Below are 18,031 nucleotides of genomic sequence, written 5' to 3' on the forward strand. Positions count from 1 at the left end.
AAAAATAAAATGGTTTATTTTTATCTGACTCTTAGATGAGGGGAAGGGATCATATCTGCATATGGTACAATTAAGAAGTGCAAGTTTCACTAAAGCAGGCGTATAGGGTAAGTGAAAGTGAAATTATTAATTGTTTGGAGTCTTTCCTACCTTGGAACTCCTGGTACCTGATTAGGGGACACAGGTGAAAAAAGTGGTAAACATTCAGGAGCAGCAGTGATCACCACCAAAGGGCCGCTAAAACATAAGTTATTTCTATCCTGGTATGATCTTATTCAGCTCTAGTCATCTTTCTGCTTTGAAGAATGTGATTTTTCTGAGTGATCTGTGTCGCTCAATTGTAACCTTTAACTGCAAGATAGTTTAATACTTTGTAGATACTAAAATTCTTAGTTATAGATTTTTCATGTAGGAAAAGGGAAGGTATTATTCCCCCTAACATAAGAAGGATTGCAAAATGTGTTTTCTCTTATCCACTGTAGTAAGTCAGATATGACATGGAAAAATTAATTTCTGATACAGTCCATCTACAGGTAACAAAGAATCCAGCAACCTATTTCTGAGTCCTACACTGAAGCTAAATCCTACTGTTTCCTCCATTCAACGTTTGATTACTGCCTAATGTAGTCTAGTGCTCTGAATACATGATGGAGTCCTTGCCTTTAAGAAACTCCCAGTAGTGGAAGCAGAAGGAGAGGAAAATGAATGCAGAAAATAGTACATATGGGTAGATAATTATCACACAGTGTTCTAAGTGTGTTAGGAGATGGTGTGTTCACAGTGTTACAGAAAATGGAAGAAGAGAATGATTTAGTTCTAGCTACATGAACATAGGCTGGAAAAGTTGTCAGAAATAAAGGATTAAGATGGTTAAAGAAGTCTAAATTGAGGAGCAACCTATAAGGTCTAGCAGTGCCTCAGCCATTACTCGTAGGTTCCCTTTGTCTTCTTCACGAGAAGTCCCAAACTGCCTTAGTTAATTCGTATGATCAGAAAGAATTGAATTTTTATTACCAGGTTACTTTTCTTGGCAACTGAACTCAACCCCTTACTCCTGCCAACCTGCTTTTTTTGTGATGGAGCATGAGCGTGTGCTTTGTAGGGTTTTTAGCACTGTGTTTTGTTTTATCTAAAGATCCTTTGTCACATCTGTCTTAGCAGAGTTTTGTAGCTTCTGTCTTTCTGGCAGAGATGCGTATGTGTGTCAACGTCTTCTAGGTAGCTGGAGAACCATCCCCAAAGGTGAAAATCTCATTTGTAATGTGTTGAGTTAGCCATGTTAATTATTGATTGTTTAGTTTAAACAACAACAGAAAACCTTTCAGCAGTTTCTTGATTCCATGCAGTTATTGGTACACAAAATCTGCATACAAGGTTTTTCCATTAGAGGTGAAAAATAGTGTAAAATTATGAAATTAGTTCATTCTGTGAGAGAGACTAGGAATTCACAGTGCAGTGGTACACTTGTTTATTATATTACAGATACATTGTATGTATGGAACAGTGGTTCCCAGACTGCTTTAACTTGGACATAAAAATAGAGTTTGGGGCTTCCCTGGTGGCGCAGTGGTTGAGAGTCCACCTGCCGATGCAGGGGACACGAGTTTGTACCCCGGTCCGGGAAGATCTCACATGCTGCAGAGCGGCTAGACCCCGTGAGCCATGGCCGCTGAACCTGCGCTTCCGGAGCCTGTGCTCCACAACGGGAGAGGCCACAACAGTGAGAGGCCCGCGTACTGCAAAAAAAAAAAAAAAAAAAAAATTTGGTGATAAAAATAGATGTCAGTGGGAAAAGAGACTTGTTGACAAGTTCTGCAGTAAAGAAATCTGTTTAATCCAGTATTTCCTAAATTTAATTATTTTTAAGAACCTTTTATTAAAGACCGTTTATTAACCTTTTCATTTTAGTAATTTCATGGAAACAGTTTGGGAAATACTACAGTAAATTTTTGTGATAAATTGCATTCAGAAGGGCTGCATGCTGACAGTTGTTTCAGGAGGCAAATTGAAAATTTACGTATTTTTATTTCTGCCTTATTACTTTCTCTTTTGACTAGTTATTTACATTTGAAGGAATGTCAAACCTCCATAATCTGTAAATGTAAAATACTGGCATTTTTTTATAACAGTCTTGGGAAAATGATCAAACGAATGAATTATGCAGTAGAAGATTATACATATCCTTTTCCCTCAATGCAAAGGAATGTATAAAAGCTGACTTTAATTCTTGCTATTCATATGCCCTCCATCCTCAAAAATAAATATTGAAAGAGTAATAATTTTTATTGTTTATTAGGATAGCTCTGGTTAGTTAGAAGGTTATTTTCTTTTATATCAAATACGTTTTTACTCATCAAGCATGAGTACTGGTACATTACCAGGTGATTGTTATTTATTCTGAAGTTATAATTTCAGATTGTTTGGCATGTTCAAGAAATGGAGCGTGGTCCATTGTGATTAGAGCTTTGAATTTGTGGAATTAGAGTGATAGGTCTAAATTTAGATAATAACTTGAAGGACTAACTTACCACATTTAAGAGAAGTGGAAATACAGGAGAAAAGACAGATGAGAGATTAAGTAGAGAAGGGAACAGGATATTTGGATACACACAAACGGAAGCAATGAAAACTGATACAAATGCCTTCTACATTCATCAATAATCCAGCAATGTAGCTGTTATTTATCACCACATAACAAATTACCCCTAAACTTAAAATGTCAAACATTTATTACCAAATTTTCTATGGTTAAGGAATTTGGATGTAGTTTATCTAGGTACTTCGATTGACTTCAAGCTATTGGCTGGGACTTCATGTCATCTGAAGGCTTAACTTGGGGGGGGGATGGGGGGAAGGATCCACTTCAAAGCTCATTATTGGCGGGTCTTACTTCCTTGCCACATGGGCCTCTTAGAGATAAGACTGCTTCTTGACACTGCAATTGAGTTTTCCCAAGTTGTGAGCAATTTGGGAGAGGGCAAGAGAGGGTTCATGCCAAGATGGAATCTATGATCTTTTAATAGCCTAGTCTTAAAAGTGATGTACCATTACTTCTACCTCATTCCGTTTATTAGAAGCAAGTTACTCAGTCTGGTCCACACTCAAGGGGAGGAGTTTACACAAGGATGTAAACTTGATGAGGATGAGGCAGGAATCATTGCTATTTTAGAGGCTACTTACACAAGCATCAAATTAAAATAATTTTTGCGGTATTTTACATTCCTCAACTTGTATTAGTAAATACTTAATTCATTCGTTCCTATTTACTATGCCTTGCTCCCTAGGAACTGTTTATTTCTCCTTTTCTTACTGTTCAGCAGAGTACTTGAAAATCATTTATATCTTCACCTTTTTTTTTTCTCTCTTCTCTCCATTTGAATGTTTGGTGCTCCTCTTATTTTGTGACTTGGAAGTATTAACTCCTGCTCCCTTAAGTCTTCCATTAATGGTTCCAGAAATGCAGGCTAGCTTGGTAGGCTAAAATGGAAAATAATATTTGGTTAAAATAACCAAATAAGATTTTTTTTTTCAATTTTTTCCATCAGGACCGAGACTCATATATTCTTAACTTCATCCTTGATATTTTTTGCCAAAGCATGTCTGAATATAGCAGAATAGCTACCAGGTTCTCAACATTTGTTAGACATATCTTTGCTCTTTCGTTTCAGAAAAGGATGTAGAAATATAACTCCAAGGCTTAGATTGCCTTTTCCCTAATTTTTTCCACCCATTCATGTCATGGTATATCAAAAAATTTGCCTTTCCCTTCCCAAACCTCTCCCTTTCCCCTGAATTTGATATTTTTAATATATAGAAATATATATATTTCAATTTTTAACATATAGTTTTAATTCTTGAGGTTTTAGAAAAGGTATACTGAAATAATCCCTGTATACTGGAATGAGGAGAATTTTAGAGAGGTTTTATTGTTTGTAATTTTATCTAAATATATGTTTATTTCTTTTTTTTTTTTTTTTTTTTTTAATATATATTTATTTATTTATTTTTGGCTGCGTTGGGTCCTCGTTGCTGCGCCTGGGCTTTCTCCAGCTGTGGCGAGCAGTGGGTACTCTTCGCTGCAGTGCACGGGCTTCTCACTGCAGTGGCCTCTTTCGTTGCGGAGCACAGGCTCCAGGCGTGTGGGCTCAGTAGTTGTGGCTCCCGGGCTCCAGAGCGCAGGCTCAGAAGCTGTGGCACACGGGCCCAGCTGCTCCACGGCATGTGGGATCTTCCCGGACCAGGGCCCGAACCCGTGTCCCCTGCATTGGCAGGCGGACTCCCAACCACTTGCGCCACCAGGGATGTCCCCCTATATGTTTATTTCTGATTAGACTGAATATATTGCAGGAAGTGTTTGGCTCTTTTTTTAACTTTAAGAAATGTGCTATATGCTGAAAAAAAAAGTAATAATAGTTGCTCAGTGGATGTTGATTATCCATTAACTAACCATTATTCATTTAGGAAACGTTATTTTAGAATCTCTGTGCAAATTATTTGATATACTTTCGTTTAAAAGGACATATTACATATACTATTTTAATTAAAATGTGTAAAATTGAGTTTTGCTTTAATTTGCCAAAAGAAAAAAACCTGAATACTGAAGTAATGGTTAAATTTTAGATAAATTTTCTTTATAACTACAGAGTATTTCCTTAAATATTCCTTTAAGATTAAGAAAACAGGCTATGCATAATATCAATACATTGCAATAGGATTTTTAATGAACCACGTTCCAGTTTTAGAAGGATCATACTACTCATTAGGAAAGATTAGGAAATCAGCACTCATTCGTTTTTGCTCTTCTCTCTCCTAATCTTGTTTTGTTAACTGTATTAATATTTCTACCTTGTTAGAATTTATAATATTTACATTATTTTTGATTCACTTGTTACGAGTTTTGACCACTGTGTCTTGATTTCTGAATTTATTTTAATTGGCTGAATTTTTTGTTAAATAGGGTTTATCTTCTTACCTTTTGATGTCGTGTTTTCTTCATTTGTCTTGTTAAGTAGCACCAAAATATGGGGCATTTCCTTTAGTTTGTCAAGTTGCATTTTCTTCCACACTGCTTTCTCTACCTGAATTTTTCTCTTACTTACATACCTATGTATATTAAAAATTTTTATTTTATTTTTTCTTCCCCTTTATTTTGTCTCCCCTTTATTAAATTCTCATAGCTCTCCAGGTTTGACATAGGCTTTTCTGATCATATTTTACATATGCTGTTTGTGCCTTGTTTATTTCTCTAGCTTCGGTTACTGGGGATATCAGTGGTTCTCAATCTAGTGTGTTTTTATGGTTTAAATGGCGAGCCTTTTTAAAGTGGAAATTCCTTAACGCCATTCTCAGATATTCTGATTTCTCCTCTCTTTCTCCTAAATCTAGGTTAAGTTCTCTAGTAAAGTCCATAGTATTTATCATGCCTCTTGTTATTGTTTGTTTAGTTATCTTTCTTGCTTGCTGGACTGTGTAAGCTTTATGAGTATAGAAATCTGGTTTATATCCTTCCCCAGTGTATTCCTAGCAGCTGGCATGGTATCTTGCTGTAGTGGGCACTTAATAAATATTTATTGAATTAGTGAAGAGTCTGTGCTATTTATTGGCCACTTATTTTGCTGAGCACTGAAGAAATTCATCAAGAAACAGATAGCTAACAACTATGTGATTTTCTTTTTTGTTTTGGAAAACCATAAGAATTTTATGTCCTTTAAGGTTTTTGGAAAATAACTCAATGACTTTGACTTCTATTAATTAACATTTTGGCATATAGAGGCATACCTCGGAGGTATTGCAGGTTCGGTTCCAGGCCACCGCAGTAAAGTGAATATCCAAATACAGCAAGTCACATGAATTCTTGGGTTTCCTAGTACCTATAATAGTTATATTTACACTATATTGTAGTCTGTTAAGTGTGAAATAGCATTATGTCTTTAAAAGAGTGTACATACCTTAATTTGAAAATACGTTATTGCTAAAAATGCAATCATCTGAGCATTCAGCAAGTCATAATCTTTTTGCAATATTAACATCAAAGATAACTGATCACAGACCATCATAACAAATATAATAATAGTTTAAAAGTTTGGAATATTCGGAGAACTACCAAAATGTGACACAGAGACACAGAGTAAGGAAATGCTGTTGGTAAAAATTGCACTGATAGACTTGCTTGACCTAGAGTTGCCACAGACTTTCAGATTGAAAAAAAAAATGCAGTATCTGCAATGTAAGAAAATTCAGTATCTGTGAAGCACAATAAAATGAGGTATACATGTATTCTTCCAGAGTCTTGAAAAGGAATATCAATGAAGAGAATTGAATCGTATTATACATACTCCTTTTTAACCTGTTGTTGTTGTTGTTGTATTTAATTGAATTGCATAAAACAGTATGTAAAAGCTTTTATTACTTTCCCTGAAATTAAATTATTTTCTTATTGGTATATATTCATTGATTAAACACCTCTAGGTCAGTGTGTGATCATGTCTGATAAAGGAATTCAACAAGGAAAACAGCTACCTGTAGCTGGCTTTCTATCTCCAGAGCTCAGACAGTAATGAAACCTGGCAAAGGATTTATTATGTATAAAAAGATTTCTTTCATCTCTACTCACGTACCCACTTTTCTTTTATTAATGCTATTTTGCTTTTATTTTTTAGGAGATGAACTATTTTTTTTTTTATTGGAGTAAAATTGCTTTACAACGTTATGTTAGTTTCTGCTGTACAATGAAGTGAATCAGCTATATGTATAACCTATACCCCCTCCCTCTTGGACCTCCCTCCCCCACCTCCAATCCCACCCATCTAGGTCGTTGCAGAGCACCGAGCTGAGCTCCTTGTGCTGTTTTACACATGGTAGCGTATTTACGTCAAACCTAATCTCCCAGTTCGTCCCACCCTCCCCTTCCCGCCCTGTGTCCACATGTCTTTTCTCTATGTCTACGTCTCTATTCCTGCCCTACAGATAGGTTCATCTGTACCATTTTTCTAGATTCCACATATATGCGTTAATATATGGTATTCGTTTCTCTCTTTCTGGCTTACTTCACTCTGTATGACTGTCTCTAGGTCCATCACATCTCTATAAATGACCCAATTTTGTTTATTTTTATGGCTGAGTAATATTCCATTGTATATATGTACCACATCTTCTTTATCCATTCATCTGTCATTGAGCATTTAGGTTGTTTCCATGTCCTGGCTATTGTAAATAGTGCTGCAGTGAACATTGGGATACATGTGTCCTTTTGAATTACGGTTTTCTTGGGGTATATGCCCAGTAGTGGGATTGCTGGGTGATATGGTAGTTCTATTTTTAGTTTTTTAAGGAACCTCCATACTGTTCTCCATAGTGGCTGTATCAATTTACATTCCCACCAACAGTGCAAAAGGGTTCCCTTTCTCCACACCCTCTCCAGCATTTATTGTTTCTGGATTTTTTGATAATGGCCATTCTGACAGGCGTGAGGTGATACCTCATTGTAGTTTTGATTTGCATTTCTCTAATAATTAGTGATTTGGGGGCTTCCCTGGTGGTGCTGTGGTTAAGAATCCACCTGCCAGTGAAGGGGACATGGGTTCGAGCCCTGGTCCGGGAAGATCCCGCATGCCGTGGAGCAACTAAGCCCGTGCGCCACAGTTACTGAGCCTGTGCTCTAGAGCCCACAAGCCACAACTACTGAGCCCGCATGCCACAACTACTGGAGCCCGTGCTCTGCAACAAGAGAAGCCACTGCAATGAGAAGCCCGCACACCGCACTCACTGCAACTAGAGAAAGCCTGTGCACAGCAACAAAGACCCAACGCAACCAAAAATAATCAATTAATTAATTAATTAATTAAAAAAATAATCAGTGATGTTGAGCATCTTTTCGTGTGTCTCTTGGCTATGTGTATGTCTTCTTTGGTGAAATGTCTATTTAGGTCTTCTCCCCATTTTTGGATTGGGTTGTTTGCTTTTTTGATATTGAGCTCTATGAGCTGTTTGTATATTTTGGAGATTAATCCTTTGTCCCTTGCTTCATTTGCAAATATTTTTTCCCATTCTGAGGGTTGTCTTTTTGTCTTGTTTATGGTTTCCTTTGCTGTGCAAAAGCTTTTAAGTTTCATTAGGTCCCATTTGTTTTTTTTTTTTTTTATTTTCATCACTATAGGAGGTGGGTCAAAAAAGAGCTTGCTATGATTTATGTCAGAGTGTTTTTCCTATGTTTTCCTCTAAGAGTTTTATAGTGTCTGGTCTTACATTTAGGCCTTTAATCCATTTGGAGTTTATTTTTGTGTATGGTGTTAAGTAGTGTTCTAATTTCATTCTTTTACATGTCGCTGTCCAGTTTTCCCAGCACTGATGCTATGTTGCTTTTAAATTGCTTAGTATTTTTCTTTATCTGCTTATCTTATTTTCCTAAGTAGATTATAAGCATCCTGAGAACAGTACTACATGATCAATTGTTTTAGTCCATTAAGAAAAATTTGCTGAGTAGCACTGTTAGGTATTGTGGGACAATTTCTATTCTTAAGAGATTATAATCCAGTAGTGAGAAAAGACTGGAACACATGAAACAGTAATAAAGGCAGCATATCTTATACAGTACTTAGTACAGTTTTATGTACACATACACTAGGTCATAAACACCTCCTCATTAAGGAGAGGTTTGCATTTTATTTTGATTCATTTTACATGTATTTATTATGCACTTGTTATATGACAAGCAGCGTGCATAAAGGAAACAAAAAGAAGATACTCTCTACTGCTGGTCCTTGTATCCACCAAAGTGGCTGGCTCATTGCTTTATATATAGTAGCAGTCCATAAAAGTTATTTGTCAAAGAATGATCCTGAAGTTTAACATTTTTATATCCATAAGGATTCTAAACTCTAGAAGTAATATTCTTCCCTTACTGAGTCCTCAAATAAAAGTCTTTGGCCTCTAAAGATCTAGGTTTGACTTACTACTTTATAGATCTTTATCAATAAAGGAAATAACAGCTGTGTAATAAGAGTAGATAAAGGGTGTGTTTTAATCTTGGAATAATTATGGTTTCCAGTTTTTGGCATTCTCATTCAAATACTTAGTACTTGTTAGATGAAGTATGAATGTTTACGCAATGTGTCGATTATAGTTGGCCATCCTCTACATCCAAGGATTCAACTAACCAAGAGTTGAAAATAGTCCACAAAAAAATTCCAGAAAGTTCCAAAAAGCAAAAGTTGAAATTGCCGCAAGCTTTCAACTCTTTACATAACATTTACATTGTATTTACAACCATTTACATTGTATTAGGTATTTTAAGTAATCTAGAGATGATTTAAAGTATACAGGAGGATGTACGTAGGTTATAATCAAATACTACCCCATTTTATATAAGGGACTCGAGCATCCGCAGATTTTGGTATCTGCAGGGAGTACTAGAACCAGTCTCCCACAGATACCAATGACTTTTCCCCTAGAAATTTTTTCTCAGAAGAGTTTTTTCAGATTTTTGTTATAGTCTTTTTGCCTTGTCCAGTTCATTCAATCCACAAAGATAAATTGGATCTTCTCCTTGTCAGGCATTGTGTCTCCTATGGATACTATATATATTATGTAAGTCTGAATTTTTCTTAATCCCAATAGAGAATTTCCCATGGTTTAGCCATTGTGTATAATCTGTGTTTTGAATTTTATTCTTCCAATCATTTTTATCATTTGAACATATGATTTATTGTAAGGCCAGGTCTTTATTTTTATGTCTAGAGATCCTACCTGCTTATAAGAAATAAGATAAGAAAGGCAAAAAAAAAAATCATTGAACTAAAATGCAGTGCTGAACTTACTTGTTTTCATTATTAAATATAATAGATGATCTCCTAAGATTGTACATGCTCATTTATTTGCCAGTCTCAATGCAAGACCAAGGTATTTATCGATTTTTTTTTTCGATATTTTTTATTGTTTAGTATGGGAATGCTGCTCGGAGTTCTTCATTATTTTTCTTGTATAAACTACACCTGTGATTCTTCCTTTGATATGTCCAAGTTTTCTTTAAAATAGAACAAAAACTTGTTTGGACATCTCCAGTTTACTTCCTCTTTACACACTCACTGACATCTGTGTCACCCTGAATGCTTAGGGCATGGACTATTTTCTGGTATATCTACAAATTTCTGTTCCTATCAGTTGAGTAGAACTGAGTTTTCCTTGCTAAGAGTCATAAAGAGTTGTTTCAAGGAAGTAGAAGTTGTTTTAGGGAACTTCTGTATTCAGATTAATTTGTCTTTTACCTTTCAATAACTAACTGTGTTAGTAATGATTAGGTGCAAATTGTAAGCATTTCATCTAATTGACTATAATTATATTTTCACCTAAGTTGGTATAATTACATTTATACAACTAAATCTTTTCCTTTGTTTTACTCTCTTGTGTTGTATGTAATTTGTATGAATGAGCTTATTTAAAACTTCTATATGTAAAAGTTTGTTGGAAGGAGGTTTGATCCCTAAAATTTTCTTAATGCATCTTTAAAAATTTAATCATCCTCTTAGAAATCATTAGTAGATAAAACTTTTACCAAAAGTGGTACTGCAAAGAATATTTGACAAGTCTCCACCATTTAACTTTGTTTTGTAATTTTAAAGGGATGAAATAGTAAGTTTTAGATGAGAATTGAAAAAGAAAAAAATTTTAATGGGGATGATTGTACATTTGGATTATGTATTGATATAAACATAATAGTACCTACTATTCGACAGATACTACTCTAAGTGATTTATATATTAATTCATATACCTCTCATAGTAAACTTTTGAAGTAGGTACTATTGTTGTCCTCATTTTCCAGAGGAAATTGTGGCACACAGGATGTTATATAATAGACCCAACAACAACCAGCCTACTGGCAGAACTAGATTAATCCCAGACAATCTGGCTCTAGAGTCTGTTCATGAAAAGGAATATAACAGTGTTAGAATTTATTTCAAATGCTGTTTATTTTGTAATTGTGATTTTACTCAATTGAATTGAATGGTTGCTAAACACGTTTGTTTTTATCTCTTCTAGGAATGAAATTTAATGATTTTTCAACTCCACGTGCCTCACCCAGAATCTGTCTTTAAGGCATGGACTCTGTCTTCTTAGAGCCAACTTTGTGTAGCCCCTTTATAATTCAATTCTTTGTTAATTAGGCTTTTGAACTTTTTCCTAAACATGAGTGGGGAACAAAGGTTGTCCTTGCGCTAACTTGCTGAGAAAAATAACTAGGCCCCCTTTTCAATAAAAACAGATGTTTTATGTACTTGAACTAGTTTATTGAGATAGTTTATAGTTCAAGTTGACAAAGCTGCCTGTACCTGGGATTAAATGACAAAAGTGTCTTCACACAATCATCTGTTATTGGTAATGGCTCGGAATATGTATTTAAGAAAAACTTAAGATAAATCATGTCAGATAAGATTTTAGAAGTATATTTGAGTCACTCTGTTTCTTTCCATATATGGCTTAATAGACTGACCATATTTAGTCAGATATTTCAAGTTAGCAAGTCATGTGTCTCTTAATGTGCTGCATGTGTTAGCTTTCGATTCTCTTAGCAACAATATTTTCATGGGCATATCTGCCAGTTTATTGTGTATGCTTTGTAATATTCAGGAGAACACTGAACAATTTACAACACAAACTTGAGATTCCTTTATAATATATGATTTACAATGATGTTTTTGGCATTTAATTTATATTTAAACATTTCAAAAACTTACTACATTTAAACAAAATAAAGGCACAAGCACATTTAACATTAACTGCTTTAGGTATTAACTGCTTTTAGGTATTTGATGTTTCTTAAGTTATACTGACTTAAAAACAAACATTTAAAATCAAAATCGGCAACATTTCATTTACTGGGAAATAGCTATTCCTATATGTTAATTTTTTCAAAGAGCCAGGGCAGTCATCTTCTTAAAATGGAGAAACTTTAAAAATTAACCATTTGTCCTGAGGATCTTTTATCTTCACTGTCAAAGAATTACTCATAAGATGGCAAATAAGACTCTGTTCTGGATCCTGCCCTACCTTTATCCTCCCCATATGTGATTTTGCATCTTCATACACCAGGAAGTGTTTGTTACTTGTTCATATGTTAAGTTTAGGTGTAGAGCCTCTCCAGGAAGTATTACCTGACTACAACCATTCTTCTTTAGTTCCTCTCTTCTTGACTTCCATGGTAAGAAGTGTACAGCCATATAACTGTATTTATCATATTCATTTTGATATTTTTATTTACTTGTGTATTTGTCTTCCATACTAGATGATGAGCTTCTTGAGAACTCTCTATAACTGCTGAATAAAATACCACAAATGTCTTTGTCCTCCAAGTAGAATATACTGATTATAATTTAATTTTAACCTTTCTCTTACTATTTTCATGGAAATCACTTCTCTACATTCTTTCCCTGAGTGATTTTAGGTCCCATTATTTTAATTATTACCTTAATGCAGGTAATTCCCAAATAGATATTTTTATCCCACATTCATTTTTAAGCTGTAGATCTGCGTATTCAGGTGGCTACTGGATATGCATCGTTAGATAAGTATACAGACAACTATAATCAATTCAGCATATCCAAAACTAAAGTTATCTTTCTTCCTCCAACCTGCTCTTCGAACGTGTGCTATTTGTTTTCATGAATGACCTCTCCCTGTCCCTCGCCCTTCATATCCAATCTTTAATTAAGCCTTGTACATTTTCTCCCAGATTTCTCTTAATATCCGTTCTGAGTAACTGGTGTTGCTCAGTTCAGGCTCTTCTCTCTTCATACCACTTCCAGTAATCTTTCTGAAATACTGATCTGATCATGTCAACCCTCTGCTTTTAAACTCTGAATAGGTTTTTCAAACATCATCTACCTGAAATTCTACAGTGTTTTCTCCTACTTACTCCTACTGCTGAATTGAGCCACTATTACTGATGGGAGTGTAGCAGGTTTTCTTGATGAGTAGGATTAGAAAATAGGTTGAAAACCACCTCTAATGTCAAATCCTGTCATCTTTGCATTATGTTCAGATTTTTTTACCTGCAATACATTCAGACCTCTTACCACCTAGCCTTATTCTCTTTTATAACTTGCAGATACTATCTACCACTGGATGACTTTCTGTTCATTTATTCCATACATTGTTTAAGTCATAGTGCATCTGCTTAGTGAAGTTCCTTCTAGTTGAATTGCGAATTGAACAACAACTGTGTAATCTTCAAAAAATGTATTCTCCTTTATGGACTGTCTTAATCACAAGATCTCTTTATGTTCCCAGTGATATTTTAGTACTTTCTACCCACTGCTCTTATACCCTTACGTTGTTGTTTATGGACTAGCCTCCTATACTATGTGATCTTTTCCCTTCATTGTATTTCTAGGGCCTTAGCATATATAATTTTTAGCATATATAATATGAGGAATAGCCAGAGAAATTAGGGATACTTAGCCTATAAAAGAATATGTGAGAATTTGGGCAGTGGGGAGAACTCAAAATATTTAAAGATTATCAGTTAAAAGAGAGATTCCATTTGATACATGGAGCCTCGGGAGGCAGGGGATAGAAATTAAAGGAAGACATGTTTTAGCATGTGCAATTTAGAGAAAGATAAAGTGCTTTATACTGGAGATAATATACAGTAGGCTTTTAATACATGGTAGCCTATTTTTTTCTTTTTTTTTAAATGAGGTATAATTTGCATACAATGAAGTACACAGCATATAATTCAGTGAATTTTTACATATATGTGTGCCTATGTAAAAAATCAGAAAGGTAGGGAACATTTCCAGTCTTCCAAAAAGCTCCCTCGTGCCCCTCCTGTTATTTCCCCACAAATTTACCAGGATTCTGAGCTTTATAACCAGGGATTAGTTTTGCCTGGAAATTTACAGTTTGTATCCTTTGTGTCTACTTTTTTCGCTCATGTATTATGTCTGCAGGGATTATCCATGTTGTTGAAGGTAGCATTAGTTTGTTCTTTTTGTTTGTTGTTCTTTTTTCATTGATGTATAGGATTCTATTACATGAGTAGACTCTCCCCATATATACATACATCCCACCCCATTTATTTATCAATTCTATATAACTTCAGTAGATACTGTCAGATGGTTTTCTGAAGGGGTTATATGAATTTTATACTTTTATCAGCAATTAGTTTTTTCTCCATATCCATACAGTAGATTTAATATTTTTCATTTAAGAATCAAGGCTTAGATTTTCTTTTTTTTTTTTTTTTTTAAACATCTTTATTGGGGTATAATTGCTTTACAATGGTGTGTTAGTTTCTGCTTTATAACAAAGTGAATCAGCTATACATAGATTTTCTTTTTATGTAAACACTGCCTATTCATTGTACACATTTTGAAAATAAAGAAAAATTTAAAGAATAAAAATTATTCATAGTCACACAACCAATGATAATGACTATTATATATTCTTCTAGTCTTTTTTTTTTTTTTTTTTTTTTTTTTTGCGGTATGCGGGCCTCTGACTGTTGTGGCCTCTCCTGCTGCGGAGCACAGGCTCCGGATGCACAGGCTCAGTGGCCATGGCTCATGGGCCCAGCCACTCTGCGGCATGTGGGATCCTCCCGGACCGGGGCACGAACTCGTGTCCCCTGCATCGGCAGGTGGACTCTCAACCACTGCGCCACCAGGGAAGCCCTCTTCTAGTCTTTAGTGTAGATTTTAAAGTAAAATTAGAATCATATTAGGCAAACTGTTTTGTATCCTTTTTAAAAAACTTAATATATTGTGAGCATTTCCCATATATATTATAATTTCTTGTTTTAATGTTTTTCTCCATTTTTTAAAAACAATAATCATATTTGTATTAGAAAACATTTATCAGGTAGAGTTTTATATTTTTATATCAATGATAAAATCAGAATACTGTTTTGGAGCCTGTAGGAATTAAAAGAGGTTGAGAGAGAGGAGAATACAATTTAATATCTTTTCTCAAGGAAAATTAATGCTTAAACTTATAACTAGATCTAATATTATTTCAAGCCACTGTGAGTCATTAGCTATCTCAAATAACATTTTATAAACTACTTCATAATACAGTAGAATTTTGATGTTTCTTGTTATTAGATAGCTGTGGTTCTCAAATCTCTCCTACCCTTTAACCACTGCTCCTTGAAAAACACAGTTCTTTTCCCAAGCAGTATATGCTTAAACTTTGTATGAATGTTGTTTATATATACTCATTTACCATTTGCTATGTGTAAAGTACTGTTTGGGCACTTTGGGATCTTGCCTTCAGATTGCCTGTAACTTGTTCCAAAGGGAAGAATCATGGATATATAAGAATGTTAAATATGTTAGGGAATTTTAGAGATATGTAACCCACCAGCTTCTCTCCTCCACTTGAAAGACAGAGCCCCAAAAGTTTAAATTACTTGTTCACAGCTATAAAATCTGTGGCAGAGCCAGAACTAGAGCCTACAGCCAAACACTTGTCAGTGTTTTTCCACTTTAGGTGTAAAGTACTTTGTCCTTAGTGCTTTTCTTGACACCAACTTTGTCATTTTTTCCCCCCTAGGAAAAAGCTACTAAAACTGTTTTCTTTTGCTTCTGTGATAGATATAGGAAAATTGGTTTTATTTATACAGCAAGCACTTATTAAGTGCCTAGAGTGTATGATATCCTGTTTCAGAGACTGCAAAATAGGTGAGAAATAGTTGCTGAAATAGGAACATCTGTGGATATGGTGTTAAGTGTGGGAGGAGCTTATTTTTTGGAATCTGAACATCTGTGATAGAATCTCAGCTCTATCATTTCCCATCTCTGTGGCTTATTCAGGCTACTTGATCTCTTTGAATCTTAGCTTTCTTGTTCATTTATTCATTTATTGAGCCCCTACCACATGCAAAGAATGGTAAAAGGTGCTGGGGATACAGCAAAATTCCCATTCTCATGAGGGATTTTGTGAGGATAATATATACAAATCAGTAAAATAGATAAAGCACCAATCATACTACTTGGCACAAAGTAAGCATTGAAAAAAGTTCCCTTCTTATTTACTATAGGCTGCGGTCCTCAAAATTTTTCATCTTAGGACCCCTTTATACTCTTAAAAATTATGAAGGACTTCAAAGAGCTTTGTTTCTGTGGGTTGTATATATTAATATTTACAGTACTAGAGGATAAAACAGAGAACTCTATATATTTATTAATTCATTTTTAAATGAATTAAAGCAATACTTTACCCATGTTATATAAATGGCATTTTTTAATTAAAATAACTAATTCATTTACTCCTGAAATCTTGAATTTTATCATTGGCAACAAATACTGTTAGTTTTTTTTGACAGACTTTGTTCATTTTCAAGAAAATTTCTGCCAACATCCAAGTTAGACTAACTATAGTTTGCCATTTAAGTAAAAATATATTCCATAATGGCCTATATGGGAAAAGAATTTTTAAAGAAGAGTAGATATATGTATAACAGATTCACTTTGCTGTACACCTGAAACTAACACAGCATTGTAAATCAACTATACCCCAATAAAAATTTTTTTAAAAAATGATGTTCCATGGAAAAAGTGGCTAGATCGGCTTGCAAATTAATTGCACAAGTGTTTTTCCTCAGGGCAGTCATTATATTTGGAAGAAATGCTTTATGCATGCTTCCTTATTCCACGGAGTACTTAAAAGATGTATATTCAAGAGTCAAAATTTAATAAAATTCATAGTTTTTACTGCATTGTCAAGGACATTCATAAGTAAAAATAGCTTGGGAAAGAAAAAAAACCTGTGAGTGCAGAGTGGTGAATACAAGGACAGTAAAGTGCTGTGGGGTGGTTTTTTTGGGTTTTTTTGCCACTGCCTTGATTTATTCTTAGACAGAAACATATTTACCACTAGTGCTTTTGCATCCTCAAGTGCACATGTCAGCACAGTGAAAAGGGGAAATACCATCTTAGTATTATTTTGAAAATAGTTTTGACCTTGTCACCTCCCTGAAGGGATCCCACTCCCTGAACAGACCACAGGTTGGGGACCACTGCTATAGAGGATATGATTGGTACTTAATTATAATGTTTTGATTGTTTCCATGTTGACATGTACTTGTTTTCCTCGTGGGGTTGGCATAAAAAGTCTAGTCACATACAGTATTGTTATATGGGTATCTAAGCAAGGACTATTAAAATTTAGGTAGTACCATTGGCCTACTTCATAGCAGTACAATCAAGATGGCAAGAGACTACCTTATAGAAAATATGTTATAAAAGCTTCAAAATAGGAATTTTATTCTGTTGATGTGTTGTTGGGAGTATTCAAAATTTTTCTAATCCTGCTTTCTGTTTTGTTTTTAGGCTTGCATTGATGACAATGTTGATATGGTGAAGTTTCTGGTAGAAAATGGAGCAAATATTAATCAACCTGATAATGAAGGCTGGATACCACTACATGCAGCTGCTTCTTGTGGATATCTTGATATTGCAGAGTAAGCTAGTTCTGTGTTTGTTTTTATCCAAATACTATTTAGAGACTTGAGATTTTATAGAAATTGTTGTTATAGATAAATGGGTGAACTCTTATATTACCTTAATTCATAAAAATAATTCTTCCCAGGAAAGAGAATAAGTAGATCATGGGAATCCAAATATTGTCTCTTGGTGTGAGATCATCTTCTTGTCTCCCTACCATCTTTGACTTTTGGTACTTTAAATTGATATCAGTAATTGTACACATTCTCCAGCCCCATCTCCTTTTCTTTTGAGTACATGTATTGTCAAATGATTCAAGGTTAATATTTAGCAATCTAGTATATCCCTATGTAATCATGAATTGTTAGGGGAAATTAACAACAATTCTGAATTAGGTTACTTTGCTAAAGAAAGAATATGATACATAATTCTCCAATTATTCAGTATATTTATGCTTAGTTTTTATTAAGATTGTTTTCTAAAAACATGAAAATTTAGTGAAAAATAGTCATTGTATTCTTAACTACCTTTAATAGGGGAGTACTTTCTGAGAAAATTTGATTCTTGAAACATTTAACAAGGAAGTATACA

The 18,031-nt window shown here is 34.5% G+C and overlaps 1 protein-coding gene across 1 annotated transcript in view; it reads left to right on the forward strand.

Moving 5' to 3' along the window:
* The window catches only part of PPP1R12A (protein phosphatase 1 regulatory subunit 12A), a 160,535-nt gene that overhangs the window by 51,430 nt on the left and 91,074 nt on the right, over window positions 1-18,031 (forward strand). Inside the window, 1 exon segment of the mRNA XM_032645243.1 lies at window positions 17,327-17,457. Coding sequence (XP_032501134.1) covers window positions 17,327-17,457 — 131 coding nt within the window.

Source organism: Phocoena sinus, chromosome 10, assembly GCF_008692025.1.
Source record: "Phocoena sinus isolate mPhoSin1 chromosome 10, mPhoSin1.pri, whole genome shotgun sequence".
In the NCBI taxonomy this organism is placed as follows: Eukaryota; Metazoa; Chordata; class Mammalia; order Artiodactyla; family Phocoenidae; genus Phocoena; species Phocoena sinus.